Source organism: Aplidium turbinatum, chromosome 10, assembly GCF_918807975.1.
Source record: "Aplidium turbinatum chromosome 10, kaAplTurb1.1, whole genome shotgun sequence".
Taxonomy (NCBI): Eukaryota; Metazoa; Chordata; class Ascidiacea; order Aplousobranchia; family Polyclinidae; genus Aplidium; species Aplidium turbinatum.
In genome coordinates, this window is record NC_137481.1 from 10921735 (window position 1) to 10940727 (window position 18993).

At 37.5% G+C, this 18993-nt stretch overlaps 1 protein-coding gene across 1 annotated transcript; it reads left to right on the forward strand.

The window, feature by feature from the left end:
* Positions 1–3198: 3198 nt before the first annotated feature.
* On the forward strand, positions 3199–18973 carry LOC145778272 (retinol dehydrogenase 12-like). The gene is made up of 7 exons (XM_082589734.1): positions 3199–3415; positions 4569–4705; positions 6456–6561; positions 15919–16081; positions 16897–17057; positions 17756–17840; positions 18506–18973. The coding sequence occupies exons 1-7, from the start codon at positions 3280–3282 to the stop codon at positions 18687–18689; spliced, it is 972 nt and encodes a 323-aa protein (XP_082445860.1). The 5' UTR covers positions 3199–3279; the 3' UTR covers positions 18690–18973.
* The last annotated feature ends 20 nt before the right edge of the window (positions 18974–18993 follow it).

Below are 18993 nucleotides of genomic sequence, written 5' to 3' on the forward strand. Positions count from 1 at the left end.
GCACAATTTGTTCTCTCCCTGCTTCCATTGCCCTTCAGCAATGCAGCAGTGGAACGCATTGGGGTATTTGGGGTTACATGGCTCGTTGTGGTGTTTGTTGCAACAAATTTCAACCGACACGAGCCATGTATTGTTTGTTTACCTCGGATATGTACACCATTGAAAGCGACCCCCAAGCTAACACTAGTGATTTAGAAACTAATGCAGATACTGTTTTTGAACTGCTGATGTGATTTCCAAAGTGTAACAATTTAATGTGTTAGTTTGAGTGTAAATCGTTGCATTTATGTGTACTTTTACAGTATTTAATACAAAGGTCGAAGACTCGAAGGTAGCATCAAACAACATAATATTCCAGCAACTAATCTGTTGAACAATCATTTAGTAGTACAAGCAATTAGGCAGAAGTAAACAGAATGAAAAAATAGTTTCAATGTTCCCTTCATCATTGTTTTTTTTGGGCAACGTTTTTGTTGTTTCTTGATACAATTAATTATATCCTTATTGTATCTTGCATTATTGCACATTTAGGACTGTGCCTTGATGTTTAGGTGTTTTTTTAAGTGTGAGAAATAAGATCTTTGATGATTGATTGTGTTTCGTCAATTTGGACTGATTTTGTGAACAAATTCTTCTAATTTTGGGATAGTTTATACAAGCAACAATATTGGGCTAGTTTGAAATTGCTTTTGGGCTGGAAATTTTGAAAACATCTGGCAACCTTGGACTGGATTTTAGATAGTGAGTGGCGAGTGACAGTGAGTGCCATTAATCAGAAGATGTACCGTAGCCTATGTAGGCTATTTTAGAATAATTAAACTTGAAATTCAGTTCAGATTATAAAAAATAAACTAACATTAGACTATGTGGCTTAAGAAAAGTAAAAGAGATATCTCTTGTAGCCTACGTTGTTGGCACAAGCTCGTTTGAAAACAATCTAATGACAATTAAACCAAACCTCGCAGTGTAATCTTGAACAAAACGAACTGTTATAATCAAACAACCACAATTTGATCAATGAAAATTAGCAATATTTTTTTGCATAATAAGCTACATACTCACAAAATATGTGCGTGTTTGATCAAACTGCACAATTTATTGAGCAGTGATGTCATTGATTGCTACGAGTTTGAAAATTTGTTAGCCAGAATTGCATTCTGGAAGGGCTCGAGTGGGCTTGGCCCCTCGAAATGAAGAAGCTTGATGGAGTGGTGGCTCTGGGAAGCCCATTTAAACTTTCATTTTGAGTTCTTCTGGCTAAACAACAACTTCTCGATTGAATGGTGAACAGATTTCTTATAGCAAAATTATAAAAACTACTGAGTATATTGTTGAGTGTTGACCAGCGCTGTTTTCCATAGTTAGCTCAAACATATCTGGTAGTTTACATGACTTCATAATGGATAGTATAAAAATTAAGGTTTTTTGCAAATAGGGTAAAAAAGAATAATATGACAAATTTTGTTGTTTTTTGTCATTGTAGATGTCTGCAGTACGCATGTGATGTGGCTCTTCCATTGAATAACTTTGTCCATTCACCTATGCCCTATGATTTTATAGCGTTCTATATTTCTGCGTCTCTCTCTCTCTGTGAGGGCTGATACAGCCCTCGATGTACAATGATGTTCCAGTTTGATCGATCTCGTGCATTTTGCCAAATTTCTGCATAGACTACTACAAAAACTAGCAGATGTTAAAAGAAGTTCAGTTCATTTTTTTTTATTTTTGACCATTACAGCAAAAACTATACACGTCAACATAGCAAAGGCCGAGAAAAATGTAGAAGCGACAAAACGCAGACGTTAAAATGTGCTTGTGACTGAAGTAAGTTATTAAGTTGAAGGATTTGACACGGTCGCAACAGTTTCAAAAAATCTTTGAATTACCTTGGATCTTTGTGAACTTAATAGCCAAGATTCAGTATATATTTATTTATTTATTTGTATTCGTATCCAATCCATTCAAGATGGTCCATATTGCAATCACATATAAAAAATAAAATTAAAGCAAATAGTTCAACTTTGAAGAGCTGTGTCATAATGTACCATATACAAAAATTGATAGCAACAGTTTGAGTTTAGTTTGAATGGGTTGTTGCCAAGGTAAAGACTTTTTGTAAAGATGATTCACAGATCGGTAGAAACATTGCATCAAAGACAGGTGGAAACCTTTTTTTTTGAAGATTATACAAAGTTAGATTTAAAATGTGACAGAAAAGGAAATAAATTATTTTTAGAGGTGACTTATAACTTAATAAGACAACTATAACAGAGTTGATTTGCAGTGAGCAAGTGTTGTAATAGAGTTCCGTTTGGGTAATCTGTGAAGCAGCTGTGGGAAAATTCAGTTGGGGGCATTTAGCAATAAGGGGTGTTTAAATAGAATTTTGTTGCAGTGAAACAAGAAAAATTACTATGTTTTAGGTTGATAAAAGAAGTAATGTATTTGTATTACCTAATCCGGGTGAATCTTTGAAGATTCGTCTTGTGATATTGAGCATTTTTTCATATGGCATAGTTTAAGTTTTGAATCTAAATCAGTGGCATTAGCACCAAGATACATAGACACAACGTCAATGACATGAAACGTAGACCTATAGCCTATTCGAGATGGGTAGTAAGCATCCTGAGAGAACAAAACTACAAACTGACACATTGCACATGGTATAAACATGTAAATAAATATTTAGCATTTTTACAATAAATACCGGTACAAATTAATTATCGTAACTTTGACGTATACAATACAAAACAAGTTAGAACAAGTCAAGTGACTAACTTTCTACATGCCACATCACAGACCACACTTTTTTAGCTTGTATATATGTGACTGATGCTCAAAGTAAGCGAAGTTTTGTTCACTTAATTTGATAATAACCTATGTCACATACCAGTTTGTTTGTCATTATACAGATATAGCTTTCATCATACAGCTTTATCTAGAATAAAACAGTATCAGTAATAATAAGAATTTCACTAGCACCTAAAATAAGTGGGAGATGTTTACTGAGGTATAAAAGGTTTGGAATGTGCATTGACAGTTATTTAGGTAGAAGATACTATTTGCAGCTGAAACAGTTACAAGACCCAAAAATAAGCTTACAAAATACAATGTAGGCCTGTGTGTTGTTGTTTAAATGTTTTTTTGTAATGATTGTTGCCATGCATGGTTTACACTGGCAATTAAACTTTCAGGAAATTTGTGTGTACTTAGGCAAGTTTTATAGCTAAATTACTTTATTAGGGTGAATACTAGCCCAAGCCATTTTCATTTGTGATTATGAATGTTAAACATGGAGTTGTGGTAGTTATTGTATGTGCTCTCAGTTATTATTGGTTTAACTTTATAAAGGGTGGACCCATCATGATAAGCAATAGTCCTATTTCTTTGAAAGGAAAAACGGCTCTCATTACAGGTACCTTTTTACAACAGTTGGAGTTTATTCAGATGATATTATAATTTTCACTTATTCTCAAGATAGAAAGTGTTTAGTCATTGCAGGGATATCTAAAGAAGGGGATACAAAGGCTTTTAATTCGTCTGACAATAGAAGGGCTTCTATTTATCGTAAATAATCTCTGTTTACCATAAAATGACAATTGGCACCGATAGTAGTTTAATAAATCTTGTTATGGTAACCTGCATTGCGCTATTAGCATCAGTCCTTAATACTAATTGCATGCTCATGATTACTTGTTAATTCAACTACCCGTATATATACTTGCTTTACATCTAGCCTACTGCAAAGGTTTTGTTGAGAAAAACAGCTTACTGGTAACTTTTCAACTGTCTTTCCAAACAAGTATTCTTTAAATATGCACTATATAACATTTAATACCTGTATTATAACTGTCTTTTGTAGTTGACTGTACCAGCTATACTACAAAACTTTCTGCAATTTTGAAAAGAATCGCATGTTTCACGCACTACAAACTACCGCCCTGGTAGTGTCATAAGAATAAGGCAATCGCTGTGAGCCTTCGCATCCCCTTCTTTAGACATCCCTGAGCCATTGTTACTTGGTTTTGTTACCAAATGTGTTTTTTTTTGTTGAAAAGTTGGGTGCTTAGCCTACTGCTTATGTACAGTATGTACTGAGCTTAAAGCTCACATTAACTTACGCCAGGTTGGTTCAAACTGTGGCACACAGTTTGCATGTGACCCACGTGCAGCTGTGGTGTGACTCGCAAACACTTTTTGCTTGCCAAATTGACTCTGACTCGAAAACACTTCCAGTGCAAAATGCCTTCCTTACTAAATGTAGATTTAATAATGATAAATTGTTAGCTCATGCAAAGAAGGCTGTTTCAAAGTGACACTTGATTTTTATTTCTTTGACGATTGATATCATGTTTTTGTATTGGATTATAGACATTCTTGTGTGATGCAAATAGAAAACAATGTAATTAATTAAGGAACTGTTCTTGATTTAAAAGATGTCAGGGTAAACAACTATTTTAAAAGTCCTTTGGTTGTATGTGAATCCCTGAGTGGACTTTGGTGATATACTGCTCAATGTTCATATTCTCCTGTAGAAAAACGTATGACATTGTATCAAACATGTTTAGGTGCAAACACTGGTATTGGAAAACTAACTGCAATTGAACTTGCCAAAAAAGGTGCCAGAGTTATAATTGCCTCAAGAAATATTACAAGGTCATTGGAAGCTCGGGCCAATATCATTTCTGAATCACAAAATCAAAATGTATTGAACTTGCATAGAGTTATTATTATTTCTTTATATAGCTTTACAATTACGCACATGATTTGCTATGCGCGTCAGAAGTTAATGGCATGACTATTGACTACTGAGGATATTTGTGTTGCCTAAAAAGAGAGGTGATTTAATGTTAGAAACACAGTGTATGAATTTAAGTAACAACTTTTGTAAGAGCTTGTAAGACATGAACCAATCAGAACATGGTTTAAGTGGCTACCGTCCAATAATTGTGACCCTTCTACCACTCAGCCAGAGAGTTGATCAGTGCTTTGAATGTTGTTTGCTAATTAGAATTACTGAAGAAAAAAGAGGTATGACAGAGGTGGGAATCGAACTCACGTCATCCAAATGTCCCTAGCCCTAATCCTCAAGGACACGCTGGCTACGGCGGAACGTTCACTTAATTTACTTTCAATCAGAACTGTTTACGTTTTTTTCTTTGTTCTACCTCTAACTTTCATTTACGTAATGACGTCACAGATAATGCAACTTCTGATTGGTTCATACTTTACAGGCGCTTACAAAAGCTGTTAAAGTGGCTACCACATTGATTGTACAATTTTACTGCACGTAGTTAATCACTTTTGGAATTCATTTCAACAACGACAAGATATCCCCGCGTAGTGAAATAGCATTATAAAAATAAGGTTCATTTGTGATTGTATCCATTTTGCGATTGATTACATTCAATTCTAAACAAAATTTATATGAGTTCAACCATCACTGCTTATTTCATAATTTTAGAACTTCGAAATTTAATTGTCAACAGAAGCAAGTTGAAGTGCACCTCAGAATTTTCTGTACAAATTTGCATAATGTGGCAACAATCTGTTTTATTTTATTATGGAAAGCCCAAAGTGTAGCTTCATATAAATGGAGTATAAGAAGTTGTTTGTACACGTTTTTGTTGCGTCATAAAATACCGAACAGTGAATTATCTCTACCTCTAATAATAGTGTTGTTGAATCACGTAACTTACCAGGGTTGATCTCTAAGTGGTCAAAACTGGTTTTGACCACTAAGCAGTTTAAACCTGGTTTTAACCGGTGAAAACTAGGTTTAAACCGGTCAAAACCCAGAAAACTATTTTTATGTAGTAAATGGTCGGCTACCTGGGCTATGGGCTATTTAGGAAATATAAAAGCAGTTGTGAGTTGTGACCATTTTGATATGCCTCGAAATAACTGGCGGCCATGGCCGCCTGAACTTTCATTAATGGCCGCCAATACTGACCTGTCAGGCAAAATTTGTTGGAATAAATTCTTGTACTTCAGTTGGCTGTGCAAATCGTTCATCGTTCTACCAAGCATTTTTTGGTTCATCAGAAACTTATTTTTAGAGTTTGAATTTTCTCAATAATTAAAATACCGTAACCAACTGATTAAAATATCAAAAATAAACAGAGAAATTGAATATTTTTTTGTTCCAAATCCAGCGTTTAGGTTATTGTTGATCAAAAAAAATTTAATTGAACATCATTACTAAACATGGAGGGTAATATTTTTAATTCAATTGAAAAGCAACTTGATTCATACACTAAAGGGGTTTTGACCAGTAATAGGTGGTCAAAACTGCCCGGTTTAAACCAGGTTTTAACCAGTTTAAACCGCCCCGGTTTAAACCGATCAACCATGTAACTTACCCCACCTAATAGCTAAAAATAAGGTGGATGTGAATTACTTTGGATAAAATTTCATCATATGAATGAAATAAAACATTCTAAATCTTTCTTAAGGTTGTTGCTTTTAAACTCAATCTTGCGGATTTTCAATCTGTTAGATCATTTGCGAAAGACTTTCAAGAAGCAGAAAACAATTTGGATTTTCTCATTAATAATGCAGGTACGAATTAGACTCCTTGTAGTTGGCAAAAATATAGGTTATAAAATTAGGTAGCCTATCCTTGAAAATCAATAATAATCATGTTTCATTTTGCACCCATTATGCATTGCGAATACAGATGCAACACAACGGATGACATGCAGTATAGTACAGCTGCTCCCATTATTTTGACATGTCATTAAGTGTCTTGCCTAGACACAGGCACAATGCGCATCTATGTGCTTTCTAGTGTCACTCAAAAGTTTTTCACCACTATCGCTCAGTCGACATATGTGTTATATGTTTGATTCCAAGGATAAATGGGAGCAATAATTGCAAACGATGTGCTCAATGCAGCTAGTAGAGCTAATTATAGAAAATCTATGCTGGCTAAGTCATACGCTACTGTTATAGTTGTCATTTTATTTACGTTGAATATATGTAACTCGTGACCAGCGTCACTACATAATCACCGTTCAGCGTTTTCTGGTACAGACGTTGGAATTGATTACCACCGCACTGCGCGTGTAATCAATTAAGCGTTCTGTACCACGTTCCTTAGTTGATTGTTTTGCGTTTCTTTCTTGATATATATTGAGTAGACCTCCCCAATCCCCGGACTTTTTTTTGTTTTCATCTATATTGTGACTTTTCTGCATGGGTTTTCAATGCTGATTTCAAAAATATGCATAAAATTTTTTTTCGGTCAACATCTGGGAAGTTATTCGCTGTTGCTTAGCAACAACTTTTCATAAAAATTACAAAAATTTCCTTTAAAACCCCTTTACTTTTAACCTAGTATCCTGATATCTAGATTATCTGAAAGCATTTCTTCTGCTGAAGAATTTAAAAAAAAAATTATTAAAATTGGACAATCGGTACCAGAGTTATGACCGTTTAAGTACCCAGATTATGCAGTCACGCATGACTGATTTTTGTTAATTTATTGCCAAATGATACTAGAAAAATGGTGAAAGTTGCTGTCAAGGGGTTTTTGGGGGTAAGAAGTTCAAAAAATATATTAAAAAGTGTCTCAGAGCAACAGAAAAAAAGTTATTAAAAAATTGATACAAACAGTCATGCATGAATGATTTTGTCGCAGTCGCTTCATTCCTACAACGAGATGTATTCCTTAGGCACCACAAACGTTAAATGCCTGGAGTCATATACAGTATAACGTGGAACCGATCATCTCAATGTAGCTAATATCTGGGTACCCATTGCACTTGATGTTATAATACACGCTACATTGCTCGGAAAGAGCTCTGATCAAGTGCAAGATGGTCGCAGTCCGCCACAATTTCAATAGCATCTCTCACCCAGCAAAATGAAGTCAATGTATCTAAATCATGTGGCAAAAAATGGATTAAGTCAGCTGAACTTAACGATAACCTTCTGTAATGCATTTCAGGTTTCACTATTGATCAGTTAGCATTTTCTACTTGTATCTTGTATGATTATATAACGTATTGTATACACTTCTGTCTAATATTCCATGTGTATTCATTTATCCATCATGGAGCTGAGGAAGAGTAAAATAAACAATGGTGGTTTGCTTGGTAATTTGCAGCCTTTAAAACATTTTAAGGAAGGACAATTTAGACCAACTACTGGAGATGTTCTTCAGAAATACATATATCATCTTCAATTAAATCCTTGTAACCACCAGAGTGGGAAGCTCGCAGCTTGGGATACAGCAGTATGTCCAGCAAAAGTATGGCAGCCTGCTTGCATTCCACTGATGACAAAACAAAATATCCAAAACAAAATTATTCGTTTGGTTGATGAATACAAGAAATACAAACATGACAAAAAGGAATCTGCTGCCTTACTTAAATTTCGAGAAACTCTGACAACAAGATTTATGATATCTGCTAAGAATGTCGAAAATCTTATTAACAAAAACAAAACATTGCTACCAGAAGATAAGGCAGAAGATATACAGTTTCTGAAATTACTTGAAACAAACCAACCAGCATCTCTTGGACCCCTTGATAGAAAGAGGTTGAAACGCTTCACAAATTATGCATTGAAGAATCGAATAAAGGTAATAAAGTATGATGTATGTTTATTCCCAGTATACTTAACAACCCAATGATTTTTAAAGTAACATACCTATTAATTTTTGATACGGATGCATAAACAAGACGTTTTTTACAGATAAATGCAGATTCTCAGCCATCTACCTCAGGACTTAATTTCCTCTCCTCGTCATCTTCTCAATAAATTAAGTCGAATCTGCACTGAGAATCTGCATTTATCTGTAAAAAATGTCTTGTTTATGCATCCGTATCAAAAATTAATAGGTATGTTACTTTAAAAATCATTAGGCTGTTAAGCATACTGGGAATAAACATACATCATACTTTATTACCTTTATTCGATTCTTCAATGCATAATTCTTGAAGCGTTTCAACCTCTTTCTATCAAGGGGTCCAAGAGATGCTGGTTGCTTTGTTTCAAGTAATTTAAGAAACTGTATACCTTCTGCCTTATCTTCTGGTAGCAATGTTTTGTTTTTGTTAATAAGATTTTCGACATTCTTAGCAGATATCCTAAATCGTGTTGTCAGTGTTTCTCGAAATTTAATTAAGGCAGCAGATTCCTTTTTGTCATGTTTGTATTTCTTGTATTCATCAACCAAACAAATAATTTTGTTTTGGATATTTTGTTTTGTCATCAGTGGAATGCAAGCAGGCTGCCATACTTTTGCTGGACATACTGCTGGATCTCAAGCTGCGAGCTTCCCACTCTGGTGGTTACAAGGATTTAATTGAAGATGATATATGTATTTCTGAAGAACATCTTCAGTAGTTGGTCTAAATTGTCCTTCCTTAAAATGTTTTAAAGGCTGCAAATTACCAAGCAAACCACCATTGTTTATTTTACTCTTCCTCAGCTCCATAATGGATACATGAATACACATGCAATATTAGACAGTAAAAGTGTATGATATACAATACGTTATATTAATCATACAAGATACAAGTAGAAAATGCTAACTGATCAATAGTGAAACCTGAAGTGCATTACAGAAGGTTATCGTTAAGTTCAGCTGACTTAATCCATTTTTTGCCACATGATTTAGATACATAGACTACATTATGCTGGGTGAGAGATGCTATTGAAATTGTGGCGGACTGCGACCATCTTGCACTTATCAGAGCTCTTTCCGAGCAATGAAGCGTGTATTCTAACATCAAGTGCAATGGGTACCCAGATATTAGCTACATTGAGATGATCGGTTCCACGTTATACCGTACTGTATATGACTCCAGGCATTTAACGTTTGTGGTGCCTAAGGAATACATCTCATTGTAGGAATGAAGCGACTGCGACAAAATCATTCATGCATGACTGTTCGTATCAATTGTTTAATAACTTTTTTTCTGTTGCTCTGAGACACTTTTTAATATATTTTTTGAACTCCTTACCCCCAAAAACCCCTTGACAGCAACTTTCACCATTTTTCTAGTATCATTTGGCAATAAATTAACAAAAATCAGTCATGCGTGACTGCATAATCTGGGTACTTAAACGGTCATAACTCTGGTACCGATTGTCCAATTTTAATATATTTTTTTTTTAATTCTTCAGCAGAAGAAATGCTTTCAGTTAATCTAGATATCAGGATACCAGGTTAAAAGTAAAGGGGTTTTAAAGGAGATTTTTGTAATTTTTATGAAAAGTTGTTGCTAAGCAACAGCAAATAACTTCCCAGACGTTGATCGAAAAAAAATTTTATGCATATTTTTGAAATCAGCATTGAAAACCCATGCAGAAAAGTCACAATATAGATGAAAACAAAAAAAAGTCCGGGGATTGGGGAGGTCTAATATTGAGTTGTTTTTGTGCACATAAGTCAGTAAGTAACAAGAGGTAAATGGATTTCTCACTTGGTTGGCTATCGCTACAATTATTATTGTTTATTTTATATTAAACGTCTGGAAATACAACAGATATTTAACTGGCGTCGCCGGCAGGATCTTTACAGAATTTCTACAGGATTTTAGAAACATGGAGAAACTGATTGAAGTCCTGCAACAACAAATTGCCAACCAAGAACGCCAGACGAAGGAGCAAATTGCCAGACAAGAAGAACGTCACCGAGAACAAGAACAACGTCACCAAGATCAGACGAAACTACTCATGGAGCAACTACGAGAAATGCGAGCCCAAACTTCAAGACCACAACCAACAACAATACAACAGCAGGTATCTTTACCCAAGTTCGTAACGTTCGATGCCACCACTGAACTGTGGGCAGACTATTGGAAGCGGTTTAACACCTTTGTAGCAGCACATTCAGTCGCACAAGACAAAATGCCACAGGTTTTTCTCACCAATCAATCACCTACAATCTAAAAAATGTTAACAAATTTGGCTGCGCAGGAAACAAACCCAAAGGAAGTCAACGATCTCACCATGACGGAAATTACAAATTACATGGCTCAACAATTCGACCCAAAACGTTTTATCGTGAGGGAGCGATTCCGTTTCTGGAGCGAAATGAAGCGCAAGCCCGGTGAAACAGCTCAAGAACTAGCCGTCCGCATACGCCAAGCAGCTGCCACCTGCGACTTCTCGTCCGTTTCAAATCCATTGGACGAAGCTTTACGTACTCGTTTTATTTCTTCAATAGGTAACGAGGCGGTGTTTAAGGCGTTATTTAAAATCAGAGCTGATGAACTTACTTTCAAACGTGCGGTGGAGGTTGCATCAGAAAACGAAGAAGCAGCCAAGGTGGCCAAAGAAACTGTTTACGGCACTCCACCAGCACCAGTTGCGAAAGTAAGGACCATCAGCAAACCTCCAAAAACTAGGCAACTTACAGGTACTTTCTTTTCTTCTAAAAATAAAGAATGCTATCGCTGTGGTAATTCCAACCACAACGCCAATGACTGTAGGTTAAGAAAGCCACCTGCCATTTCTGCAATATTACGGGACATTTACAGAGTGTTTGTCGAAAGAAAGCTAGACAGTTCAAACCGTCTAAGGTAAATTGTATCGAGGAAATTAACATGCTTTCTAGTTCTTGCAGAAAACCTCGAAATTCAAAGTTGGAAGTACCGATCTCCATTAATTCGGTAACCACACACTTAGAACTGGACACTGCTACAAATGGAAATTTCCTTTCCAGCGACGTCTGGACTCGGGTAGGCGCACCTCAATTGCAAGCACCAGTGTCGCAGTTCCAATCTGCTACCAAGCATCTAGTACCAATCACGGGTTCTTTCACGGCCCAGGTAACTTGTCCTTCCACGGGAAGGTCAGATAATATCTCTTTTGTAATCACGACAGTCAAAGGACTAAACTTGCTAGGTCGTGATGCAATCTCGTCTTTAGGAATTTCTATCGATAAATTCCTTCTGTCTAACTATTCTACTTTACAGAGTATCCAGTCATACGACAAGCCTGATAAGAGTCTGGAGAAAGCATGCTCCCTCTTATGTGACGAGTTCAAAGATGTTTTTAAGCCTGAAATCGGGTGCTTACGAGATTATGAACTAGACATAGATTTTAAGTCTGATGCTAAACCTGTTTTTCTCAAACCTAGGCCTGTACCTTTCGCCCTAAAGGAGGACTTAGCACAAGCCTATGATTCGGGCATTGCACGTGGTGTATGGACACCAGTTCAGTTTTACGATTGGGGCACACCGGTTGTTCCAGTCCGTAAGCCTTCAAACTCTTCAGAAGCGAAGGCCAAGTTACGCATATGTGGCAATTATTCAGTCACGGTGAATCCTTCCCTGGAGGGAGACCCATCGTCACCCGTTACCCTTACCAGAAGACTTAATGCAAAAGTTGGGTGGTGGGTATGGTTTCAGCAAGATAGACTTGGCTGATGCCTACAATCAGATTCGACTCGGTCCTGACAGTCGAAAACGACTCGCATTAAGCACTCACCGTGGCGTACTTTTACAAAATGTTTTACCTTTTGGCATATCTTCTGCTCCAGGTTATTTTCAGAAGATCATGGACGACCTTACAGCCGACCTTCCAGGGGTCGCAGTCTACCTAGACGACATTCTTGTCAGTGGCACTACTGCTGAGGAGCATTTCCAGAATCTTAGACGGCTCCTCGATCGACTTCACTCAAAAGGCCTGAGGTGTAGGAAAGACAAGTGTAAGTTTGCACAACCTCAGGTAGAGTATCTCGGACACATTTTGTCCAGGCAGGGCATCTCCAAAGGTAAACGCCATACTGGAGATGTCTGCCCCCACTAACGTATCTTCTCTTCGTTCATTTTTATGTTCCTTACAATTTTACTCGAAGTTTCTACCGTTGAACGCTTCCGCAGTAGCAGAACCACTATACCATCTCACGAAAAAGGACATTCCTTGGAGATGGGGAAAACAGGAGGAAAACTCTTTTGTTCAGCTGAAGCATTATCTTTCTACTGATGAGGTTCTTACACATTTCAATGCGTCACTTCCGGTAGGTATCGCATGTGATGCTTCTAGTGTGGGCATCGGTGCTACTTTGTTTCACCGTTACCCAGATGGCACAGAACGGCCTATAACAAACGTTTCAAAGATATTAACAGCTTCGCAGAGAAACTATAGTCAAATTCAGAAAGAGGCTTTGTCGATAATTTTTGCGCTAAAGAAATTCTATCAATATCTTTTTGGTAGATCATTCATTTTGGTCACAGATCATAAACCATTGCTTAGTCTTTTTGGCCCGACCAAATCGACACCTTCTTTGGCAGCAAATCGTTCGGCTCGTTGGGCACTCTTTTTGTCTCAATTTACATACACTATTGAGTACAGGAAGACAAAGGATCATCAAAACGCTGATGTTTTGAGTCGCTTACCAGCAGGAGGGGATAAAGTCTTCGATGAAGAGGAAAGTGCGGATGACATTGATATCGTCTGCGCTATCGATACTTTGGATTTGCAGGTCCAGACCTCAAATGCTGCCTCACTACGTAAAGAATCTTCTAAAGATCCTATCATTTCCACGGTATTGCGTTTCATTCATGAAGGATGGCCGGCCAAGTCTTCTCCACAAGACCCGGTCGAACCGTTTCGTAAGTACGCAGACTCTCTTTCTACTTGTTACGGATGTCTACTTTAAGGTTCCAGAGTGGTCATCCCGTCCAAACTTCGTCCTTCTGTTCTTCAATTGCTTCATGAGGGACATTTTGGCATTGAGAGAATGAAGCAGTTGGCAAGAACATCCGTTTACTGGCCAAACATCGATCGAGACATAACGGAACTTTGTCACAAGTGCAGTACCTGTGGCGAATATCAACCGCAATCTAAAACCCAGGTCCAATCATGGACGGTTCCAGAAGCACCGTGGAGTCGCTTACACATGGATCATGCGGTAGAATTCATGGGTTACCATTGGTTACTCAGCATTGATGCTTTTTCTAAATACCCATGTATTCATGCTACTACTTCCTTATCTTCAACAGCTACTATCAACCCGCTAGAAGAAGATTTTGCTCATTTTGGCTATCCCCATACTATAGTTACCGATAATGCTACTACTTTTAAATCCACAGAATTTCAAACTTTCTGTAAGGAGAGGGGTATGGTACACATCACGGGTGCCCCTTACCATCTGGAAACCAATGGAGCGGCGGAGCGCCTCGTACGTACGTTCAAGCAAGCACTTCGAAAATCTTCCCTACCCCCGAAGCAGGCAGTCTTGGAGTTCCTACAGCAGTATCGACGCACGCCCACTCCGAGTGGCTACTCTCCAAGCCAATTACTCAACAATCGTCAGATTCGAACCAAGATCGACACGCTTCTCCCCACACCGTCTCAAGTGGTACCCCGACAAAAACCTCACAACGCGGACGCCTCAAAGTACAAAACGATATTTCAAACCGAGAGATCCCTGTTACGCGCTATCATTCACTCCACGACGGAGCCAGGATCCTCGTTGGGTTCCAGCCGAGGTGATTAAGCGACAGGGTAGCCGAATCTTCCTGGTACGTCTGCTGCCACATGGTCCGACGTGGAGGCGCCATATGGACCAACTGCAACCTCGCTATGCGTCATCGGAGGACCAGGAGAAACTCCTGCACCAACAGTCGACTCCTCCCCTGTCTCCACCTCAGCTCGAACGGATTCGGACGACACACTGACTGTACCGGAATTCGGGCCACACAACCCACGAAGGTCGAGCCGTCGCCGCAGACCTCCAACTCGTTTCCGACTTTGAGTTATATTGTTTAATTCGGTATCTTGTTCATATTTTTCTTGTGTATAAAACTTATCGGGGAGGTGTTATAGTCGTCATTTTATTTACGTTGAATATATGTAACTCGTGACCAGCGTCACTACATAATCACCGTTCAGCGTTTTCTGGTACAGACGTTGGAATTGATTACTACCGCACTGCGCGTGTAATCAATTGAGCGTTCTGTACCACGTTCCTTAGTTGATTGTTTTGCGTTTCTTTCTTGATATATATTGAGTTGTTTTTGTGCACATAAGTCAGTAAGTAACAAGAGGTAAATGGTTTTTTCACTTGGTTGGCTATCGCTACAATTATTATTGTTTATTTTATATTAAACGTCTGGAAATACAACAGCTACCCTACGAAATTGCTTTTTTTTAAATATTCTATTGTAATAAGTGTTGCGCCTGATGATTACTAGGCCACCTGGCATGAAACCTTAGGTAGCGCATGACTTAGCTAATTTGATTTTTTATAATTGCTCTTGGGTGTTTGATATATGTTTCCATGTATGGTATGTTTAGGTCAGGGGTTCTTAATTTTTTTATGCTGCGCATCCCTTGACGTTATCTTAAAATTTTATGCCCTCCTTTTCTAGTTTTAGTTATAAATCATAGTCAAACTACATAAGTTTTTTATGTCTTGGATTTTACATCAAACAAAGATTATTTTCCATCATACATCAATCAAAAGATTAGGTGGATCACAATCTACTTTTCCTCGCATTAATAAGAAGGATGTAGCAGCTGCTTTTGTGAAGCCAACAGTTTAATTCGTGGCTTAGTTAGAGACAATGCATATCGCATGTCAGGTTCACAGTTCAGTTAAGGTTATGTCAGGTCACGTCACAAACAGCCATTATTACCAAAACAATGGATCAACAAAACCGCAAGAATAGGCGCTGGGAGGTAAAGTCAAAACCAAGTCATATTACCACATACCATCAATGGTGGGGACACAAAGTAGCTTGCTACCAACATTTCTGTTCACGACTTGTACAATACAGTGGCATACTAGTACAAACAGCTTACCACATTTGCGCCTCCCTTGGAGAATTTTCATGACCCCAAAGGAGATGCGCCCCCCAGTTTAAAAACCACTGGTTTAAACACAGCGAGGCATGTTGCATTTAACACCACAGTATGTAGTAACATGTTAAACGTGCATTGCACATTATTAAGGTGCGGTCGATGTAGCTGGAAGAACTGAAGCTGGCATTAACAAATTGTTTGCCACAAATTACATGGGTCATTTTCTACTCACGAACCTGCTTTTACAACAAATGCAACATCAATCGAAAGAAAGACCAGTGAGAATTATCAACCTTTCATCAGAAATCTACAAGTAAGAACAAGTTTTGTATTTATAATTTCTTTAAATAAATTCATATTAGGTTACAATACGCCTATAAGAAATTCTGACTCTCTACACAGGTTGCTGATTCGTTGATGACTTAACTTTAGATTACCGGTGTTATTAAGAAACTTTTGGTTCATTTTTGTTTTGAAATAGATTCACGGCACAACTAATGTTCTTTTCATAGAAAGAAAGAAGCGGGAAAGAGTTTTGTTCATTTAGTTTTTGCAGGCATAAAATCTGCCTGGATTTCTGAAATCGACTAGTCGTTCAAGTTTTTGTAGTATATTGATTGATTAACTGAATCTTTATCCTCGGACTGGGAAAGCTTCTTGCAAAGCTTAATCCTGGCAGTTTCGCATACTTGTAGAGCAGAGGCTTTGAATCACTGACGCAGGCCCGGTCACCGAGATTGACAGAGTGAAGTTTCCGATTGTTGAAGTGTTGTTGCTGAGCGAATTATTCCATCCATTAGATGCCGCTGAATGGAAAGCAATCCTTAACATGCGTTGCTCACGCGAACACTCCGAGAGTCGAACCAGCGCCGCTTGATCTTGAAGCATCATCATTCCACAAGTTACGCGCTAGTGATAAGGACAATTGATTCAGTGAAAGATTTTAGTTTATGGTTTTAGTTAGCCTGTTGGAAGAAAGTGTAAACTATAGGCTATAACTGCCGGTTTCGATGATTGGGCCTGCATTGATGATTAATTGATTATGTACTCTTGTAAAGCAAACGGTTCTGAAATGATGAATTAGTTTTAAAACATGCTTTCATTCTGAAGAGACGGTTTTTTAAACAGGTTGGTGAGCTTTAGCAAGAAAGCTATGTATGCTAACCCCAAGTCTCTTCAGGAAATATTGAAGATATATGCAGTGTCCAAACTTGCTACAATATACTTTACTTCGGAACTTCATAAAAGATTGCTTGATCATAACATTACAGTTTTTGCTGTCCACCCAGGTTCGTAATACTTAGGGATTTTACACCAAGGGAATGCGAAGCTACATCCGCTTTCAGCTTAGCCGCTTTATTAGAAGGGTTACGTTTTTTTGATTTATAAAATAGTATTTTTTTTATTGCTCATATAAGAATACTGAAGTTAGTTTTAAAGTAATTTAAGATATTTTGTTGAAAGCAAGCTTTCAGCAAAGCAATGCTTCAGAAATAGGCTATGTAAGTTAGGCCCATAATTGCATGTATTACAGCTGACTCGAAAACCGCTTGTGGTAGACTATTTTACTGCGATTCTGATTTCTGACTGTACTAGAAGATAACTATCTTCATCATCATCGGCCATGCCTGAATTAGGCGTCGGCTACCGTGAGTCTACACGACGATCGATTGTCCATAGTTCTTATTAAGTTTTCAAAATTTTGGTTGGTCCATGTTGAAAGATTTCCAAACGTGGACGCCCCCGGTGCCTCTGACCAGGAAGTCGCCCCATCGTTGCCGAGTGTTCAATTCTGCGTTTGCGGTAGACATGCCCGATAAATGTCATTTGCCTTTTTTTGATAGTTGTGATGAGGACTATAGCCTTCCGTATAACTAGGCATACTACATATTGCTTGGGAATTTTATTTACCGTACGTTTTTTATAGTGTTGTTGGGTAAAACACGTTGCATTGACATGGCTTGATTTGATTTTTTTATATCTGTAGGTTTTGTCATTACTGAGCATGGACAAAAATTCTCTCCACTAATTCGGTTCTTTGAGGATTGGATTTTAAAACCACTGTTATTTCGGTGAGCTTTATGATGACATGTTTCTAGCAAAGGCAGTGGTGTCGCCATTAAACGATATAGCACTACTATGTACTCTATATTGCTACTTCTAGGTATAGTACTCTATGTTGCCACTTCTAGGTCATCAAACGTTGAAGTTTCACAAAATTTTTACACTGTTTTTTTTTTAACCAAAATGTACCATTGGGCCTCTAGCGAATCCGAAACGGATGTAAATACGATAATTACCATGTAGCTAACAAGAACACACCACGGTTTATGATCTGTATTAAAGTAGTAGACTATGACCCTAAGTGCTGCGTTGTGTGGGCTAGAGTGCATCAAACCTCCTCATGATTTTTCTTTTTCAAGGCAGTATATTAAAGTTCTACTATCCCTGGAAAAAATCAATTTTATGAAGGGATTTGATACATCCTAGTGTGGGCATTAGACCTAAATGGCATAACCACAATTTTTTTATCTCTTTGATAAATATGTAGGCTACAACTTCGCAAGGTCAAACGAATTTTGTATGCTCTAAAACCAAATAAAAAAAATGTATGCTCCACAGATAGACGATATCGCTTAGTTAGGTCAAACAAAATATTCGGAAAGCAAAGAGTCGAATACTCTTTCGACAATGCTGGGGCTATTAGATGTTTGAAATTTTGCTTTCTATTTTACAGTGATCCGTTTTATGGCATTCAAACTATCCTTTACTGCGCCATGGATGAGCAGGTTACTGCGTTCAGTGGCAGTTATTTTAAAGACTGTGAGCGTAGTGAGCTGTACTCACATGCAACTGATTCATCCATAGGAAAAGCTGTTTGGAAAGAAAGCTTAAAAGTGACTGGTTTAAATGTCGCATGAAGCAAATCGTATTTTTTCAAGTACCTTATTAAAACTAGAAACCTCAAATGTCATTGCTTGTGAACTTATTAAATTTATTGCTGTTGAGCTAATTTTTGTACTGTTTTTTTTTTAGTTTTTATTATTGGTTCATGTAATTTTTATAAATATGCACGTAAAGCAGCAGAAGGAAAATATAGCCTATAGCCTACAGAAGACCTGCTCAAACTGTTGTATTTTACAAGCAAGCACAAAGACTCTTCGACAATAAAAATTTGAAGCGGATAGAAAGAAAAAAGTGTTTAATTTTGTTTGTTGTGCAAAT

Coding starts and splice junctions, on each gene's coding strand:
- LOC145778272 (XM_082589734.1), top strand. CDS start 3,280: ATGAATGTTAAACATGGAGTTGTGGTAGTTATTGTATGTGCTCTCAGT. Junction 4,706..6,455: donor CTGAATCACAAAATCAAAAT/GTATTGAACTTG, acceptor ATCTTTCTTAAG/GTTGTTGCTTTTAAACTCAA. Junction 16,082..16,896: donor CTTTCATCAGAAATCTACAA/GTAAGAACAAGT, acceptor TTTTTTAAACAG/GTTGGTGAGCTTTAGCAAGA.